The sequence below is a fragment of the Cladophialophora bantiana genome (assembly GCF_000835475.1).
Source record: "Cladophialophora bantiana CBS 173.52 unplaced genomic scaffold supercont1.18, whole genome shotgun sequence".
Lineage (NCBI taxonomy): Eukaryota > Fungi > Ascomycota > Eurotiomycetes > Chaetothyriales > Herpotrichiellaceae > Cladophialophora > Cladophialophora bantiana.
The window spans coordinates 557443-574802 of NW_015971592.1; the positions used below are offsets into that span (position 1 = coordinate 557443).

The window sequence follows — 17360 nt, forward strand, 5'->3', positions numbered from 1 at the left end:
TTAGAGGGTCATATTGTCGAACATGCACTTGTTTCCCCTCCTTTCCGTATGGAGCAATGTATAGACACACAACGATATCCTCGAGGTTGTGGCGAGAAACAGCTCTACCATCGGACGAATCGTCCACCACCTCCGCCAAAGCTGAAGGGGTCGTTGGAGTTGCTGCTTGTGGCAGCGGCGGTAGCAGCAGCAGTTCCAGCGTCTTGACCAAAGTTGACCAGAGCAGAACCGGTGACACCTGTGGTGGTATCGTTATTGTTCTGTCCAGTGGGTTGAACGAGGTCAAGAGGAATGGTCGGTAGGCCAGTGATGTATTTTCGGACAATGATAGGCCCAATGATGAGCACAAGGAAAACGACAAGCATAAAGAAATATAAAATAGCGTAACGAATGACGCGCCGTTTTCGGAGACGAGACTGTTTGATTGAATAGATGGGGGGTCGAATTTGACGGCTACAAAAGTGTTAGTATTGCAACCAGAGAACTAGAAGAAGGGGTCGGGGTAACATACCTAGGGCGCAACCAGAATAGCATGACCGAGTGGAATTTGTCAATGTAAGGGACGCAGAGAGCGGGCAACATGATGAACATGATGATGTGGCCCAGGATAAAGTCCGCGGCGAAGAAGCCTAGCTCAGTGATCTTGCAAAGGTATTCTCGTGCAGGTTGGGACATCGAGTGCCAACCCATCGAGTACCATTTGCCAGTCCACCAGGCAATGTTGGAAGTATCGTGTTTGAACTCTCTCGTCAGGCAGAGGGCGATGATCAGCTTGAAGACGAAGCGTTGGAGAGCCACCACAGCAATCATGCCCAAGAGTGCCTTAGCGAAAATCCATCCCTCGAGGAAGAACATGACTTCCCAGAACGCAAAGAGCATAATGACAGCGACGCCGTGCGCAATGGCGGCAAGGACCGAACCGAATTTCTTGCAGCACATGCTCAAAACAGGACCCATGCAGCAAGCCATGCCGAACAAGCCAGCCAACACGCCAGCGTTAATGGCAATGGGGGCAAAAGCAACAATCGCCACTCTCACCAGAGAGTTTGTGGGCGGCTTGACATCGGTCGTTACTCCGGTCTGGGCGTTGATGAAGAGGTAAGGGATCAGCGTAAAGCAAACAAGCACCAGAGGTCCGACAACTTCGCTGAAGAAGACACTCGTGAAATTAGCACGAGGAACGTCGCCAGAGAGTTTCTCAGATGGAACTCCGAGAGCCTTGCGCTTGTATCCCGTAAGCCGAGTACGTGACAGTCGGCAGAAGGCAATCCAAGATGAAGCATGGGACCGCGAGTTGCCCCGAGACAACCACCTGAGATAGTCCCTGTAGTCGATGAAGAAATCGTTCCAGGCGAACTGATGGGGGTTGAAAATGAAAGGCGAGATGCAGAGGCCGAGCAGGGAGACCCAGAACCACAGGAGCCAGGCACCCCAAACGGTGATCGTGCCAAAGAGCAACATCATCAACGACCGAGCTCCGAGGTAAATTGACGGACCAGCAAAGCGAGAGTAGAGAACTCCGAATGGGATACGTGCTGTCGCAAAGCCACGACCTGTACCGATGTATCGAGCGCCACCAAAGGAAAGATCCTGCTGAATCGAGCTCGCATAGATTTGGCACACAAACACCTCAAATATAGGAGAGGCGGATGCAAAGTGCTTAGCCAAACGAGTAGCAGCGCGCCAAAACCCACGCTCAGTCAATTCCTGAACCACCAAGGGTACGAAGGAGATGAAGAAGACGATAAAGATCGAGACAACGCAACGCTCAACCCATTCCATAATAGGCGTCAAGTTCGTGCACCCGGTAGGTTTGAGAGGATCCGTTGGTGGAACATTTCGGTTGTAGAAACAGATGATGGTCTCGTGTCTCAGGGCACCCAGGTTGATCAACACAATCATGAAGAGCTGCACGGACAACATGATGAACATGTTGTTGATGTGGAAACCAGGATGGGCATAGTAGAAAGACAGGAAGCGGTCCAAGGGCAACTGAGTACCGAGATAGTAGTACTCTCGGGACAACATTTGTTCACCCATACCAGTGCCGATCTTAGTCGTGAAGTTGAGAATGGAGCCAAAACCAAGATCACGACCCTTTCCACACTGGTAGTATTCGCAATGTTTGATGCGGCCGCCACGGATAAGAGCATTCATTCCAGCGTAGATATCTTCGTTAAGGTGGAGCCCTTTCTGAGCCTTGGAGACACCACCTCGAGTTGTCATAAAGACTCCGTTGAGGAAATCGGGGTGACCATAATGAAGCTTGCCACCGATTTGAGCCAAGGTACGAGCGAAAAGAGTGCCGAATGTTTGCTCCTTGCCAGCAGCCACGTCGCCAAGCACGCCAATGTTCTCAGAGAAAATGTACTCGCGAGCACCGAGGATGGCAACAGGGTTGGTCTTTGTCGGAGGGAGTCCAGGAGTGTACGGCGAGACATTATCCGTCGTCATCTCCTCGAACTCAGCTAAAACACTTCGGATTTTCAGGCATTCTTCCAAGTAGTTGTCTTGATTGGCGTCAATAAGCTGAATGTATTCACCACGATAGAAGATGATCGCATGATTCTGGTTGTCGGACTTGCCGTCTCCGAGAATAGGGTTGCCGGAAAGTTGGATTCTGAACTTCGGTCGCCGCATTCCATTCTCAAGAAGTTCCGAATGGCCATCGATCAGAGCAGAGTACAAACGAGGTTCCTCTCCTTCGTTCTGCGGTGGCTCCTCATCCAGATAGGCGATTTGAAGGTCTGGATAAGCACGGAGCAAGAATTCGGTGTTTTCACGTTCCTCTTTCTTGAACTTGGCATACCGCTGCATGGAAACCACGATCTTGAATTTGCGTCTAGCCATGCGCTCGAGTTCACGCTCCAGCTTGTCAGAGTTGCCGCCGAACATTTGCACAACTTCAGGGTTTTCAACGCGATACAAGAGCTTGATAGCTCGGCTGTAGTTCATGAATCCAGAAATTGTGCGATACAGTGTTTGAGACCGGAGCGAGGCCCAGATTCGAGTTCGCAAAGTATATTCTGGAGCCGCAGACTTGAACCCGATGCAGTAGAAAGGAAGATCATCAATCTTGCTCTTTGCTGTGTCTTTCTCCGACTTTTCATAGTCGCCATTGAACTGAGATGTCTCATCCGCGAGAATCTTGGTGTCTTTAACGAAGCAGTCCCATTCATGAGGGTGGAGCTGTTTGAGGTACTCTAGAAGAGTGACACGGGAATAAGGTTCATCCTCACGGATGATTTCTCGCAAAGACAACAGAATCTTCTCTCCATAGTGAGGGATAAGGACTGTGAAAGTTGGCATGTTGTCAACCGGAAGAGGTTCGGGGATAGGTGTAGACAGAGACTGGGCAAAGAAGGAGATACGACGCTCGGCTTCGCTCTGGGACGGGAAAAATTCGGTCTTGAACGAATGATCTTCCTGGGAAACAAAGAACGTTGGCGCACGAAGCGTACGCTTGCCCTCCTGCTCCGAAGGCACTTGATGGTAGAGGAGCTTCTGGACGTGGTCGATGGCCAGAAGATGTTCTCTGTACATGGAGATGACGATTGCGTTCCAGACTTGTGAGATAAGAACCTTCGGCTTGTACTTGATTTCCATATCCGTCGTGGCCAAAACTTTGGAGTAAATTCGCTTCGGCAAGCGAGAGAAAATGTTTCGCCAGGGCGTCCAGATCGAGACACCTAGGTAGAACGATCGAGCGACCGAGAAGACGCAGTTCCAGATGATGTACCACAAATAGGTATCCAAGAAGAACAGAATCAGGTCGGTGAAGAACATGATACCGAGCAAGATCTGAGGCTGGTACTTGCAGAGGTAATCTTTCAGAATCTTGTCTCCCTGACAATTGCGGATTTTGGTGTAGGATAGAATCTTAATCGGGTCTCTGAACGACAGAGTCAGGAAGAAGTACGATTCAGCCAATTTGGCAGCGAAGACCATGATCCACAGACCGAAAGACATCCACATGTCGTTACCCTTGAGACGAGGGTACGAAGCAGTGAAAGTCTGACTGGCGACATAGCGACGACTGTTTCCGGTCAGGTAGCTTCCAAACAACCCACCCAAAGGCATGATTGAGAAGAAGAAGAACGTGGCCAAGGCAACGAGGAATTGAACCACACCCAAAATCAGAGAAATCTTCGATGTCTGAGTGAAGCCGAAGATGTAGACACTGGGTGCAATGTTAAGGATGAAGACGCCGATCAAGAAGAGAAGTCGCTTGGTCAAGTGCTGAGCACCAGCCCATTTCCGCGGAACGTACGACCACTCAATGAGGGTAGCCAGGATGTTGATCAGCGTCGCGATTGTGCCACCCAAAGCCACGGCAGACCATTGGGCAGCAGCGTGAGGCTTGTTGTTCAGTTGTTGCTGGTAATTCTTAGTGTACAGCGTTGGGGAGTTGAAAGCCGTGTAGAACCAGAAAGTAGTAAGATGGATGACCCAAATTCGGTTGAAGTTGACAATTAGGTGGAACCAGGACCTGGTTTCCTTGTAGGTCTTGAAGAAGACCTTCTTCCAGTTGACCTCGCCTAGTTTGAGGTACCTCTCCGCTGGTGGAAGATCAACAATGCGCGACTTGTCGTTCATGACGATTCTCTCAATTCCTTCAGGATACCAGAACAGCTGGTTGATGTCGTCGTACCCAATGACCTTGTTGTGATCCTTCTCCCGGCGCACATACTTGCCGTCGATAATCTCGTAGGCTTGGTCACGGATGTAGGTATAAAGAGGGGTGATGACATTGTTCAAGTAGGTGAACTCTTCGACCGGTTCGACACGATTCTGGCAAGCGGGAGAGTGCAAGTAGTCGTCTGCACATTTGAAGATGAAGCAGAGAGCTTCGGGCATGAAACGAACTTGGTTAGCTTCACCCCAGCAAAGCAGGTAGAGTGCGATCTGGCGGGCACGATCATGCTGAGACATCTTGTTCATGCGAGTCTTCCAGCGATATTCAGCGGCTTCCAGAGAGTTGTCCCCTTCCAATGCTTCGAGCGTCGCCTCCTCATTTTGGGGATTTTCCTTTGCCTTTTTCGCCGCAGCTTTTCTGGCTTTTCTTGTCCTACGATTTGCCTTTCCGAGCTTCATGTTGGCAAAGCCAACGGCGTCATCGAGATCAAGGTGGGCGGCGAAATACCACCGGCGATAGTTGGCATTGTCGCCTCCAATGTAATCTGCGTGGAGGGACAATAAAGCCTGATTCGGAGTCATCCTTGAAGCTCGAGAATCCAACAATGTCATCATGTGGTCGTACATATTGCGCATGCTATCGCGTTGGAATCCGAATTTGGCCGTCAAATCCAAAAATATGTCTTCCACCTCCTCTTTCGAGAGTGGGATCTGAGCATCAGAGGTCCAGGCTGGGTAAGGCTCCCGAGAACGTTGGCCAGCCGGTAGGGCATTGTTGTAGTCCATCCCATAGATGGGAGTCGAGGCACCGGAGGATCTGTTACCGCCGTAGGATATTTGAGAAGATGGAGGTCGGTATCCGCGTCCACCCTGACCGTCATAGCCGCTATTATAGCGCTCATCTCCTCGGCCGTAGTAGTCCATTTCAGCGGCACGAGCCATATCTGATCTCATTGTGAAGTCACTGAATGTTTCAGAGTCCTCCTCAGAATCATGACCGCGGCGTCTCGGGCGTTGTCCCTGGTTGTATTGCTGTCCGGCAGCTCCCTGGTCGTAGTACTGGCCGTCATAGTAGTCATCCTGATACCCCTGATGACCCTCGTAGTAGCCACCATCGTTGTGGTAGGGATTGGATGCATCGGCGTTGTAGTAGCCCCTAAGTGAGTCAGTCGGCCAGTGGAAACATCGGAGACGCATATTTCTTACGATTCATCATAATAGCCTTCACCTCCGTGTTGTTGGTGACCATAGTCATACTGGTCATGGTAACCGTGTTGGTCCTCCTGGTAATAGCCGTCATTTGGATGATGCTGGCCGTAGCCATCATCGTAGTCGCCCTGTTGAGGGTGGCCTGACATTTTGGGTATGATTCCTAGAGCACGTCATAGGTTAACAAGCGGCCAGCTGAATGAAGCAATTGTCATGTTTGCACGAGAGAAAACCGCAGGGTCGAACTTTATTCAACTCACTTCAAGGTAGTCCCATGAAAAATGTCCCCGAATTTAGAGATGCGTTACACGCAAAAAGGCTGATTCCGTGCACTTGCGGTGTGGTAATATTAAGCGTGATCCAGGTATAAGCAGTGAACGTCGGATAAGGGGTAAGCGGCGCAGCGAAATGATGGAAACCACTCTGCGGGCTGTCTCTCTGTTTCTTTATGAATTCCAACAAGACAGTCCTACATAGGCCAGCTAGTTCAAGCGTCGAGAGCGCAGGCGAAAGGTGGATGGAGGGAATGGCTGTAGGTGAAGTGAGTGATGGTGGTGTTGCTGTGAAACGAAAGGGGGAGGTGCGTTGGTTGCTCAGCCAATGTGCAGCAGAGGCGCGTTGTGCAGACAGGCGTCGCCCGTATTTTACGGAATCCGAGCTGACAATGTGCTCTTTCCCAAGGCTAGGGTAACCAGTCCTCGTCGTTCCTGCCTTCTTTCCCGCAGCGACTGAAGCGAGTGAAGGAGGCTAACAAGGAAGAAAAACGACAGTAAGAAGTAGTAGAATATTGACAGGTGGACCAAGGTGCGAGGCTGGTGAGTTGAATAATGGAACGACAAAGGGAGCTGGAGCTGGGCTCTGCAGGACCAGGGATGGAGCAGGATTGGAGGGGAGGTGGCCAGACTGGAGTCGCTCAGGTCGTGCGTGTTTCGGGATTAGGATTAGGGGCCACCGGCTGCTTGTGGCATGGGCGTGCACAGGCTAGTGGGCCAGAGATTCAGGCGGCCTTTGGGATTTGCCGGGTGGATGGTGTAGTGGGTGTGGTCTCCAGATTGTGATTTCGGCCCGGCAGGGGATGGCCAACAGCAGCAAACAGGTGAGGGCAATTGAGGCTTAACTGTCACCCACGTACCCCGGTCGCCGACAAGGGGGCAGGGAACAACAAACAAGGAACAAGGGGGGGCTGGTGGGCTAGGCACTGGGCAAATCTGAGCCAAGGCCCATGAACAGCCAACAAACGCCACACTCTCACTTGATGCTTTGTCTGTCTCGATGCCCGGCTTTTTGCACATCCACTGGTATTGCTGGCTACTCTGGTCATTGCAGTTGCCAGTCAGAGACTAACTCTTGATAAAGGATTCTGCGAGTTTTCCGGTTCCCTGCAATTCGCTCCTCTCTTCTTGATTGCGACACATCAAGAGCGTCATCTACGTCTCCACTTGACCTACGTCGCTTATTGCGCTACGGACACGCTTCCCGTCTTGCTGCAGCTCGACTGCTATCTCTGGCACAACCGTCGAGCTAATCCGTGGCTGGGATTGTGGCTATGCGTAAGAGTGCGGCAAGATCGAGCCCTACGTTATGTAGATGCTTTAATTGCCTTGACTGTGCCGAACACGGGGTTTGCCCTCATCCTCAACAACCTGCCACCAGATTCATCGCCCCACAAGACAGTTTGTGATCAAATACTGCATAGGCATCAGGGATGAAGCTCTCTCTGTCTCGTTGGCAGAAACAGTGCCCGGGCTCGCGGGTCACACAACCCTTGTTTCATATCGTGGAGGTTTTTTTACATTGCAGATCTCAGCTGCGTCTCGGACAATTTTGTTGGCAGAAAATCTGCATGTATTTGTGGGCCTTCTGGCAGTGGAAGCACTGGACGGACTGTGGTACCGGTATCCTCCTCCACATTATTATTCGGATGCACGACAAGGCCCTACATTTCTGCCTCCCACTGTTCTGAAGGTCAGAACGATAAGCTGCGTGGGTGATGAGCACAAATCATGCAGCTGACAAAGACATCCGAAGGACGATCCACGCCTCTCTTCGGGCGCAGATATCCTCCGCGTAAAACGGCCTCACTGACTCCGGACGCCGGTGCCTGACTCTTGGAGATACTTGTATGTACTCCGGGATGTACTTGATACCTACAGTAGGGACGGAGTATGGAGGCACCATGATCTACTTTCATAGGTAATACCTAGGTAAGCCTAGTAGCCTTACCTGGTGCGCTGTGTAGCGCTCCGTAGCCTGTACTTGGTATGCCCGAACATGTGGAGGAGCAAGCAGTATCTACCTGGTGGCTTTCTAGTGAGGTCTTTTGCAACCCTCGCAGAAGGCCTGTGTAGTCTGCAAAATGCGATTGTGAAGTAACCCGTGTCTGCCTCATGTTGTTTCCAGACATCCCGTGAATAATGAGCAGCATTCGAAAAGTTATTCTTTTTCTTCCATGATCCCATTGTGGCTTCTGTGGCTTGACGCCAATAAAGTCAAGGTGATTGATTTTGTGGATCTATTTGATATCGGATCGGCAGCCATTGACGCCGCGTGGATTGCTTGCATTTCCCGATGAAGAATTCTTTCAAGTCAATCTTGACCATCCAGCTCCAGCATGTCTTATCAAGGCTTCTTTCGCCAATTCCGTGCGGGTGCATCCTCTGGACCCACGATGCTCTGGAAATCGTCCAGATTCAGCACGCGCTCTACATAAATACTGTAAGTACAAGCACTCTCGACCCTGTTCCTGATGCAAACCCTGATTTTGCCCACCTCAAACACGGCATTTAGTGTCTAGTCTTTGGAGCCTCAGGTGAAACAAGCTTTGCTAGGAACAATACTTAGGTGCGGGAACGGCCTATAGTGGCGAATTGCTATTTCCTGTGGACCAACCCGTCATGGTCTCATGGAATCCCAGAAGTCGTCATATCCCAGGGGCTAGATGGCAGATAGAGTAGGATCGTGTCGGGCGTGCAACACCCCTGGGCCATTGGATACAATGAGGTGGAAAAAGGGGCCGTCCTCCAATCGACTGTCTCACCTTGCCCAGTAACCCAGACAAATCCAATTTCGCCCTGGGCAAATTGGAGCCACTGTGCGGAGAGCTGAGTGGGCATGTCAGGGTCATCATTAGCTCAAAATTGGTTCAAGGCCGAGACACAGCTGTGCTTGTTGGAGCTTTAGAAGGATGCCCAGGGTGATCAAGCCGTGAGACATGCAGAGACTTTCCTCCACATTCTCGACCACCATTTGTTACAAATCTCTGTGGCAAATCGCCGATTTCTTGCACGGAGCTGGACTGGAAATACAGGATGGAGGATAGCCGTAGGAAGATATCGACAAGAGGACAATGTCAAGGGAGGATGTTTGTGGTCAGGAGTCCCCCAGGTGGCAGGATGGCAAGGGCTCACCCAGGATAATTCTTTTTTAAACTCGGAGTACCTCGTACGTGATTCTCTCTCCTCCCTGTCGCGTCTCTGGGAATAGTCTGCGGCTTGTTCCTCGACCGCGTCGATGATCATGAGCTGCTCGGCATCACCAAGGATGCGACGGACGACGAGTATATGTACATGTGTACTCCGTCCATAGCTGGTGTAGCTGCAGTCCACAACCTCGACGAATCAATACCTACCATCATAGCTCAATGGAGAAGGGACGCGTGTCGATTGTGTTGGTGTTGCGCCGGCAATGGCGGCAATGCACCATCGAAACCCGATCTGCTACAAGTCCGAGGACCAATTGACGACAGACGAGCCTGGGGTGCCTCAACGGGTGCTGTTGGGTTGCCCCGAGTAGGTGCTGATGTGCCGACGGGAGTGCGCACAAGTCGTCCGCCAGTGCCCCGGAAAGAAACGTGGGCGGTGCCTGTGAGAACTGAATCTGGGACTTCCGGTCAGTGGTTCAGTGGCTCGTGGCGCCTGAAGTAGGGGGTAAAGGGGGGCAGATGGTGAACCCCGGGGCTGTGCGGACGGTACCTCGCACTGCGGTGCTGTTGGTTCGGTTGTGTCCACTCCCAAAGCACACCAAACCCCATGCATGGATTGAGCGGAGGGAGACACCAGGACACCTCTCATCCCTTGAAATCGCTTCCCCCTTTGATCTGAACTCACCGTCGTCCTCAATTGCTCCTGTACTTCGTACTTTGCGTGCACATAGTTCTTTGTTACCCTTTCGCACCCTTTTTCTCACTTTCGTTGCTTTTCGCCTTTCTCTTCCCCTTCGTGACATTCTTTTCCATATCTCTAACATTGTTGTCCTTCGTTCCTGCCTGCTTGTTGGGCAGTGACAGCTCGTTACTGTATCACCATCCCCCTCCTCTCCTGGGGAAACAACATTCTTGCCGTCAGGTATCTTCAGACCGTCTTCACACCTCTTAAGCGCACGCGCCCGCTCTTGAAGGACTACATTTCTCTGGTCAACTACATTTCTCGCACATTCGCATCGCCATGAAGGGCTTCTCCGCCGTTGCGACTGCTGTCGTCGGCGCTGCTCTTTTTCTCAAAGCCGCATACGCAGATGTGGACCCTATTGTCATTAAGGTATGATAGCACCCAACCCATGCCCCTGCGGTGAGGGATGAACAGCACTGATTTTTCTTTGTTTCTTTCCAGGGCTCTAAATTCTTCTATCAAACCAATGGGACACAATTGTGCGTACATATGCGACTGTCGCTCCATTAATCGCTGGCTAATGGGGTAAACAGCTATATCAAAGGCGTTGCTTACCAACGTGCGTCCCCACCCTCCGGCTCCTTGATGAATATTGTAATTGACAAGTGGAAAAGAGGATTATCTAGGCAACGGCACAACATCGAGCGGTAATGACAACTATGTCGACCCTCTGGCTGACGCTTCGACATGCCAGCGAGACATCCCCTACTTGATCCAACTGGGCACCAACACAATCCGAGTGTACGCAGTTGACCCCACTCAAAACCACGATGATTGCATGAATATGCTTGCAGACGCCGGTATCTATGTCATTTCGGACTTGTCGTCCCCTGGCACCTCGATCAACCGTGATTCTCCCACATGGAACGATGATCTGTACGCTCGCTATACCGCCGTCATTGACAACATGGCAAAATACACAAATACTCTTGGTTTCTTCGCGGGAAACGAGGTGTCAAACAACAACACCAACACCGATGCCAGCGCCTTCGTCAAGGCTGCTGTCCGCGACATGAAGGCCTACATCAAGCAACAAAACTACCGGTCTATAGGGGTGGGCTATGCTACCAATGATGATGCCGACATTCGTGTTAATCTCGCCAACTACTTCGACTGCGGAAATCCTACTGATGCCATTGATTTCTGGGGGTACAATATTTACTCATGGTGCGGCGACTCCAGCTACACCCTGTCTGGCTACGATCAGCGCACCGAAGAGTTCTCGACCTACAACGTCCCCGTCTTCTTTGCTGAGTATGGGTGCAACGTTGTTCAACCCCGCAAATTCACCGAAGTTCAAGCGTTGTATGGCCCTCAAATGAGCCCTGTCTGGTCAGGCGGCATTGTCTACATGTATTTCCAAGAGGCGAATGACTATGGTGAGGGCAGACTATTCTCCAATTCGTTTCACTCGTACTGACAGATAGTTAGGTCTGGTCACTGTCTCGGGCGGTTCGGTGAGCACGCTGGCCGATTTCAATGCCTTATCCACTCAGATTGCGAAAATTGACCCGACCGGTGTCAACGCAAATGACTACACCCCCACCAACACTGCTCCTGCCTCCTGCCCGACTGTTGGCGCCGATTGGCAAGCATCTTCCAGCCTGCCTCCGACCCCGAACCAAGAACTCTGCCAATGCATGTTTGATGCTTTGACATGCCGACCAAACAACGTGGCCGAGGACGAGATCGGTAACTTGTTTGGCATTGTTTGCGGCCTTGCCCAGGGTGTCTGCGACGGTATTGCCGCCAACGCCACCACGGGCGACTATGGTGCCTATGGCATGTGCAACCCTGAGCAACAACTTGGTTGGGCACTCAACTCCTACTACGAACAACAAGCTGCCCAAGGAAACGGTGCCTCGGCCTGCGACTTTAGCGGATCGGCCTCGACAGCATCCCCAACAAGCCCGACTGGAAGCTGCGCAACATTGATCAACCAGGCTGGTAGTGGAGGCACTGGTACGGTCACCTCGGCCCCCAGCGGCACGGGTGGATCGGGATCGAGCTCCGGTTCCAGTTCTGGCTCCAGCTCTGGCTCTGGTGGCAGCGGCAGCACCTCCAATGCTGGTATTCCTGGAGTCTCCACTCCCGGCCACATGGGCATTCTGCAACTTGTTGTTTATCTCACGATTGCATTCGTGTCAGGAGCCGGTATGATTTTGTTGTAGAGACAGGCAAGCGGGGTGAAATCTGCGTGGGTGCATTGGTTAACAGCGCGCTTTGTTCATATGGGTTTGTAGGGTCCCTCATTCACAGCTCGCCAACTACTTGAGTCTATGGAGATGTAATTGACAGCATCGACGGGGTTAGGCGAGCACCAAAATCCGTTGGTCTAGAGAGTATCCCAAGCAGAAAAAGAAAAACAATTAAAACATATTTACAGGTCTTAATAATCTGGCAGTGTACTTGAATCCTGTGCTCAGTTACCACCCTCGCCTTTCTTGGCCGACAGCCTTGCGTGTGGATGGATGGAGCCGGGTGATTGTCGGTTCAACCAGGTCAGGCCACTGAAAATGTCCAAGCCGACTCTGATACTACTTGGTAGATGATCGAATGTTCCGAGTATTCGCTGGAGTTGTTTGGGAACCATGTCATCACCGCGATTTCTGGGACAGTAGACTGTACAGGAGGAATGAATGCCTGAGGCGAACTCATAGGACAATCCAAGGTACAACAGGTCACTGTGCTGCCTGTTGGCGAACAATCCAGTCCAGAGATCCCAAACCTCAGCAGGGACACAGTCTTACCATTTGATCCTCTCAAACAGCCTTGATCCGTCAACATCAACGTCTCCGTTGCCATCAACACCGACAAAACTTTCCTCTCCTCTCGCCAGCCTCCGATCAAGTTCAGATTTCGCCTGCTGCAACAAATTCCGTCATTCTTCGACTCGGCCAAAACTAACCATGGCAGCCATGTACGGCGTCCGTGAACTTTACGGAGGGGCTCTAACCGTGGAATTGCCCGTGGAGCTTATTGATTCAAGGTGAGTGGAGCATTCATACGGCGGTTTGGTGCCGTCTCGAACGCCCTGGAGGGTTGAGAAGAGGCGAGCGAGGGAGAGAGCTAGGCAAGGAGTTCGGCTCAGCCTCAACACACGAGAATGAGTTGATGGTCTCTGCCCCTCTCCGTCGGCTGGTGCATGTTTTGCTTTTCTTTGCAGCGAGTCTCGGCCAGCGGCTGACCGACTGTCAACATCAACAGCGACATCCGGCAAATTCCAGACCATCAAGAAGTCTTCCTCTCGCCGACGACCCTCACATCCATCATCTTCGAGATCAACAACTACGTCGGACCCAGCATTACAGACCCCAGGGCCTCATCCGCGCCCACAACGACTACCTCAACAACAACTCTACCAGATGGAACGATCACGACCACGACCACAACAGCCGTCAGCCAAACAATCAACGGTACCGTACAGCCGCCAATGGCGGAGTTGGATGCCGAAGCCGCGAAATACCACTTCACCGACGTGATTTCGCCACCAGATACGTTAGCTTCCCCTTTGCCGAACCCCCAGCCCGTGAGAATGGTCGATGCGAGCCTGGCAAGCTATCCCGCGTACATGCTGGCGGGGAACATCAACAGCTTCGAGACATCGCGTACGGCTCAGCAAAGCCCTAACGGAGGCCGGCAGATCTCCCCGTCCGCCATCGCCTCTCAGCAGCAGCCGCAGCTGAGTTCGCTGGTGCATCAGCTCGCCCTCCTGATCCGTCTTCAACCTTACAGCACCGACTTGTGCGTCCGCATCAACGTCCCGGTCAAGGAGTTCATCGAGGCCGGCCAACGCACAGGGTCAACCGACAGCGGCGCCACGGAAGCCATGATTGCGCAGGAAGTCGGGTATGCGCGGGACATACTCACCAGAATCGTGGAGACCTTGGCGGTCCGGGATTGGCGGCTCTTCAATGCATGAGCAGCACAACACCGCTTGGGAGTTGTCGAGGGCGATTAGAACCTTCACGCGCAGAGAGAGCCGAGGGGCAGAAGGGGTGGGGGTAGAGCAGAGAGTAGCCCGCTTTCTGGGCAAACAAGCATTATCAGTGCGTTTAACAAAAGCTATGCGTGCTCTGTTTGGAGATTCGAGATTGGTATTTTTGGGTTTTTTCTTTCCAACACTCTGAGATTTGAAGGGAAGATTGTTAGGGCGCGATGACTCCATGGACAACTTACCTTGTCATGTGGTACTACGGACCGAGAAAAAGGGTGAGGGTTTGCCAAGCGGCTCGGGGCATGGAGGCACGTTCCTGACTCGGATTTCAGACAGAGTCAATGATAATACTACTCGTCGAGCATCAGCGTAGCCCGCGTCAAGTTCTTCTAGGGCAATGTTCAAATCAGAACCATCAGCAATGCACTGCTCCCCTGCCCTTTGCGTCGCCCCGGGAAGGGGAGCCTAGATAGATAGTTAGATATAGATGACAGGCACTGAACGGCGACGAACCGAAGAATCATGAATGCAATGTTCACGCATTCGCACGGCTTCAACACTTTGCTGGATGGTAAAAAGGAACAGTCTGGCTGTATCAGGTTTCGAAACTCACAATTGTTCTTTTACTGTTGTCTTTGCAACGCTCCTATAGAGACGCCAGACACCGGCCAATCTGCTGGATATGCACATATTCAACCATGCAAAGCCACGGTCCAATCTCCTCTTCCTTCAAAAGGTCGCTTTCCTGAGTGTGGACGTCGCAGCACATCTCCCAACACTCATTCCAACAATCACCACCAAGCAATCAATCGCTCAGCTCAATCGTCTCGATCATCCCGCTCAATACGCTGCGGCTAGTGCTCGAGGTTGTACTCCTTGCACTTTCTTCCCTCTTCAAACCCCATCCATGACTTCCGCTTGTTTCTTTCTTGACCGGACTTGCCCTTGGCTTCGGCCTCACTTGGACCAATCTCCCTTTACACTTCCCACATCGATGTTTTTCGACATCAACACTCTTGCTATGCCGTCCATACTCTGCTCCACATCCCTCCCCCTCCTCCAACTTGAGGACGTCCGCTGCTGCTGAGTTCTCCTTGCGGCCAACGCAAACCCAGAGGTATTTGTGATTGATCGCATAGCTATGTTTAGTTGTGACATGCACCTTTCTCCAAGATTCAACATCGGTCGATCGCAAATGCGAAGTGACTTTTGCGGCCCAGTTCTTGAAACTTGCACCATGAGGTTGGTCGCGCACGTTACTGATCATGAAGTTCGTTAGATGACAGAACTCATGCGCGAGGGTGTTAACCAGACGATCTTCACAGTCTATGATTTTCTCAGCCAGTTCAATCGACGCAAAGTGTTGCACTTTCACTCCCAGGCCGCTGGCCTCTTTTACATTGTTGGTTTTGACGGGTGAGCCAGGTGGCTTTGTAACAGTTCTCTTCCAATTTGCTCGGCCAGCTGTTGAACGGAGGGTTTTTGACCAGATGATGCGGATACCGCCTGTGCTGGATGCTAGCCGGTTGAGTTGGGAGTTGGCGACTTTTTCGTCGAGCTCATACAGCAAGTCGCGCGCAAGTTGTTCTTTTTGGGAGTCAAACACCTTCTTCCGAGCTGCCGCTGCGCGTTTCTCTTCTGCTAAACGTTTCTTCTCTTCCTTCTCTGGACTTTTGGTCGGTGATCTTGACTTGCGTGGCGACAAACAAGGACTAGGAAGTGAATCAGAATTGCTGAAAGCGTTGTCTTTCTCCCCGTCCTCCGAGTCCGACCACACTTGAAACCGATCAAAGAGACGTTTTCTCGGAGATGTTGCTGGCACTTTCTTCGGAGAGTATTTGTCATTCCAGTCGTTGACCACGTTATGATCCCAGAACGCGTCCATACTCTGACGATGCGGCGACTGTGGGATAGCCTGTCGTTTGGAAGGGGACAGTAACTTTGAGGGTGACTTGAGTTTCGAAGGTGATCGGGGTGGCGTGGCTGGCGGTGTCTTGAAGTGATCGCTTGCCTCGTCGGCGGGCTTCTTCCACACATCTCCTAAACCCTCGCCAAAATAGCTGTCGACGGGCTGGTCCTTGGAGGGGACCATTAGGGCAGGCTTAGAGGCAGGCGGAGGGAGTTGAAGGTGGGCATCGAAGTTCTTGAAAGGATTCGAGTCTTGGGAAGATTCCTTCCATGGAAAGACAGGAGGAATTTGCGGTGAGCGTACACTGGGTCGGTTATTAAATCTGGTCTCGGGAGAGACAGTCGGAGACAGGGTTAGATCGATCACTTCAATTTCTCCTCTCATAGTCCCGGAGTTTTTGTCCTCTAGGGAAATGTCTCGCAGTGCATTTGACAGTGTCTCTGCCGGATGGTTCTCCTTGTCCGATTCCCCATCATCACCAAAGCTGAGGCGCCGCCGAGTTGGCGACCCACGGTGCAGTCTTCTTCGCGGACGCACTTGGGGGACTTTCATTGTCGGTCTCCTATAATCATCCTCGTCCGAGTTCGACCCCGAAGAATCATAGTAGCTCAGCTCGGCATCATCATCGACAATAAAGCCGCTCAAATCTGTGTCTTCGTCGTCCTCTTCGTCCTCCCTACCCGAATCCTCAATGTCATCGTTGCATCGAGCCTCTTTCAGGACGAACCTGCTCGCATGGTTTGGCTTCTGTTTGTTTCCGCGATTGCTTTTGTTCCCCTTTGACTGTGTTGCACCCTCCGTCATTCGAGAATTGGCCAGCTTCTCGACCTGGTCAAACACCCGGACTCCCCAGATACTCTTCGTCGAATGTGCTATTGCAGCAGACGCCTCTCCATCTTCCACGACCAAGGCCTTCAGCGGATTTAGCAGTGGGTCTACGTGGGCCAATCTGAGGTTTCTTTGGGGACTTGCGGGAGAGCGGCGGTTGTTGGAGGTGACATGGGTCTCGGCGACAGTGAGATCTCGTGGGAGAGGCGGGATGTCCTTGAGCAGGGACGGGTGTCCCCTGCCAGGCTTCGTAGCTTCTTTACGGCCGCGCCCCTTCACGGGGATCCCGGGGTTATTGAGTTCGATTCTCTTTCTTGAGCTCGGCACATCTCGCTGTTTCTTCTGAGGCGATGAAGACTCCTCCACTGAGGTCTTCTTGCGCGGGGATCTTCGCAGGACGGTATTTGTGCCGGTGGCCATTAACGGCTTGGGAGCGAAGATGGCACTGAAATCTCGAAGACTATCTAATTCGAACGATGCTGCAGACATGGTGCTCGTCTTGCTTTAGTCAGTGAAGTAATGTCGCCGTCAGTGGACGAGAAGAAGGCCATGGTGTTTACAGTTTGTCCCCCTCGAATGTGCTGCCACGGCAACAGATTAAAGCTCATGCCGCTTTAACGTAGCAATATGACAATTTCTTCCCCTTCAAATCTATCTCCCTGAATTAATATCCATC

At 51.9% G+C, this 17360-nt stretch overlaps 4 protein-coding genes across 4 annotated transcripts; 2 read left to right on the top strand and 2 right to left on the bottom strand.

The window, feature by feature from the left end:
* Positions 1-104: 104 nt before the first annotated feature.
* On the bottom strand, positions 105-5993 carry Z519_10489 (1,3-beta-glucan synthase component FKS1; the record flags this gene model as incomplete). The annotated part of the gene is made up of 3 exons (XM_016768205.1): positions 105-453; positions 512-5791; positions 5842-5993. The coding sequence occupies 3 exons, from the start codon at positions 5991-5993 to the stop codon at positions 105-107; spliced, it is 5781 nt and encodes a 1926-aa protein (XP_016615673.1).
* Positions 5994-10286: 4293 nt separating this feature from the next.
* Z519_10490 (uncharacterized protein) lies at positions 10287-12181 on the top strand (the record flags this gene model as incomplete). Its single annotated transcript, XM_016768206.1, has 5 exons — positions 10287-10379; positions 10452-10489; positions 10544-10569; positions 10625-11389; positions 11442-12181. 5 exons carry the CDS (start codon positions 10287-10289, stop codon positions 12179-12181), a joined length of 1662 nt encoding a protein of 553 aa, XP_016615674.1.
* Positions 12182-12919: 738 nt separating this feature from the next.
* On the top strand, positions 12920-13932 carry Z519_10491 (uncharacterized protein; the record flags this gene model as incomplete). The annotated part of the gene is made up of 2 exons (XM_016768207.1): positions 12920-12999; positions 13218-13932. The coding sequence occupies 2 exons, from the start codon at positions 12920-12922 to the stop codon at positions 13930-13932; spliced, it is 795 nt and encodes a 264-aa protein (XP_016615675.1).
* Positions 13933-14752: 820 nt separating this feature from the next.
* On the bottom strand, positions 14753-17173 carry Z519_10492 (uncharacterized protein; the record flags this gene model as incomplete). The annotated part of the gene is made up of 1 exon (XM_016768208.1): positions 14753-17173. One exon carries the CDS (start codon positions 17171-17173, stop codon positions 14753-14755), a length of 2421 nt encoding a protein of 806 aa, XP_016615676.1.
* Between the last annotated feature and the right edge of the window lie 187 nt (positions 17174-17360).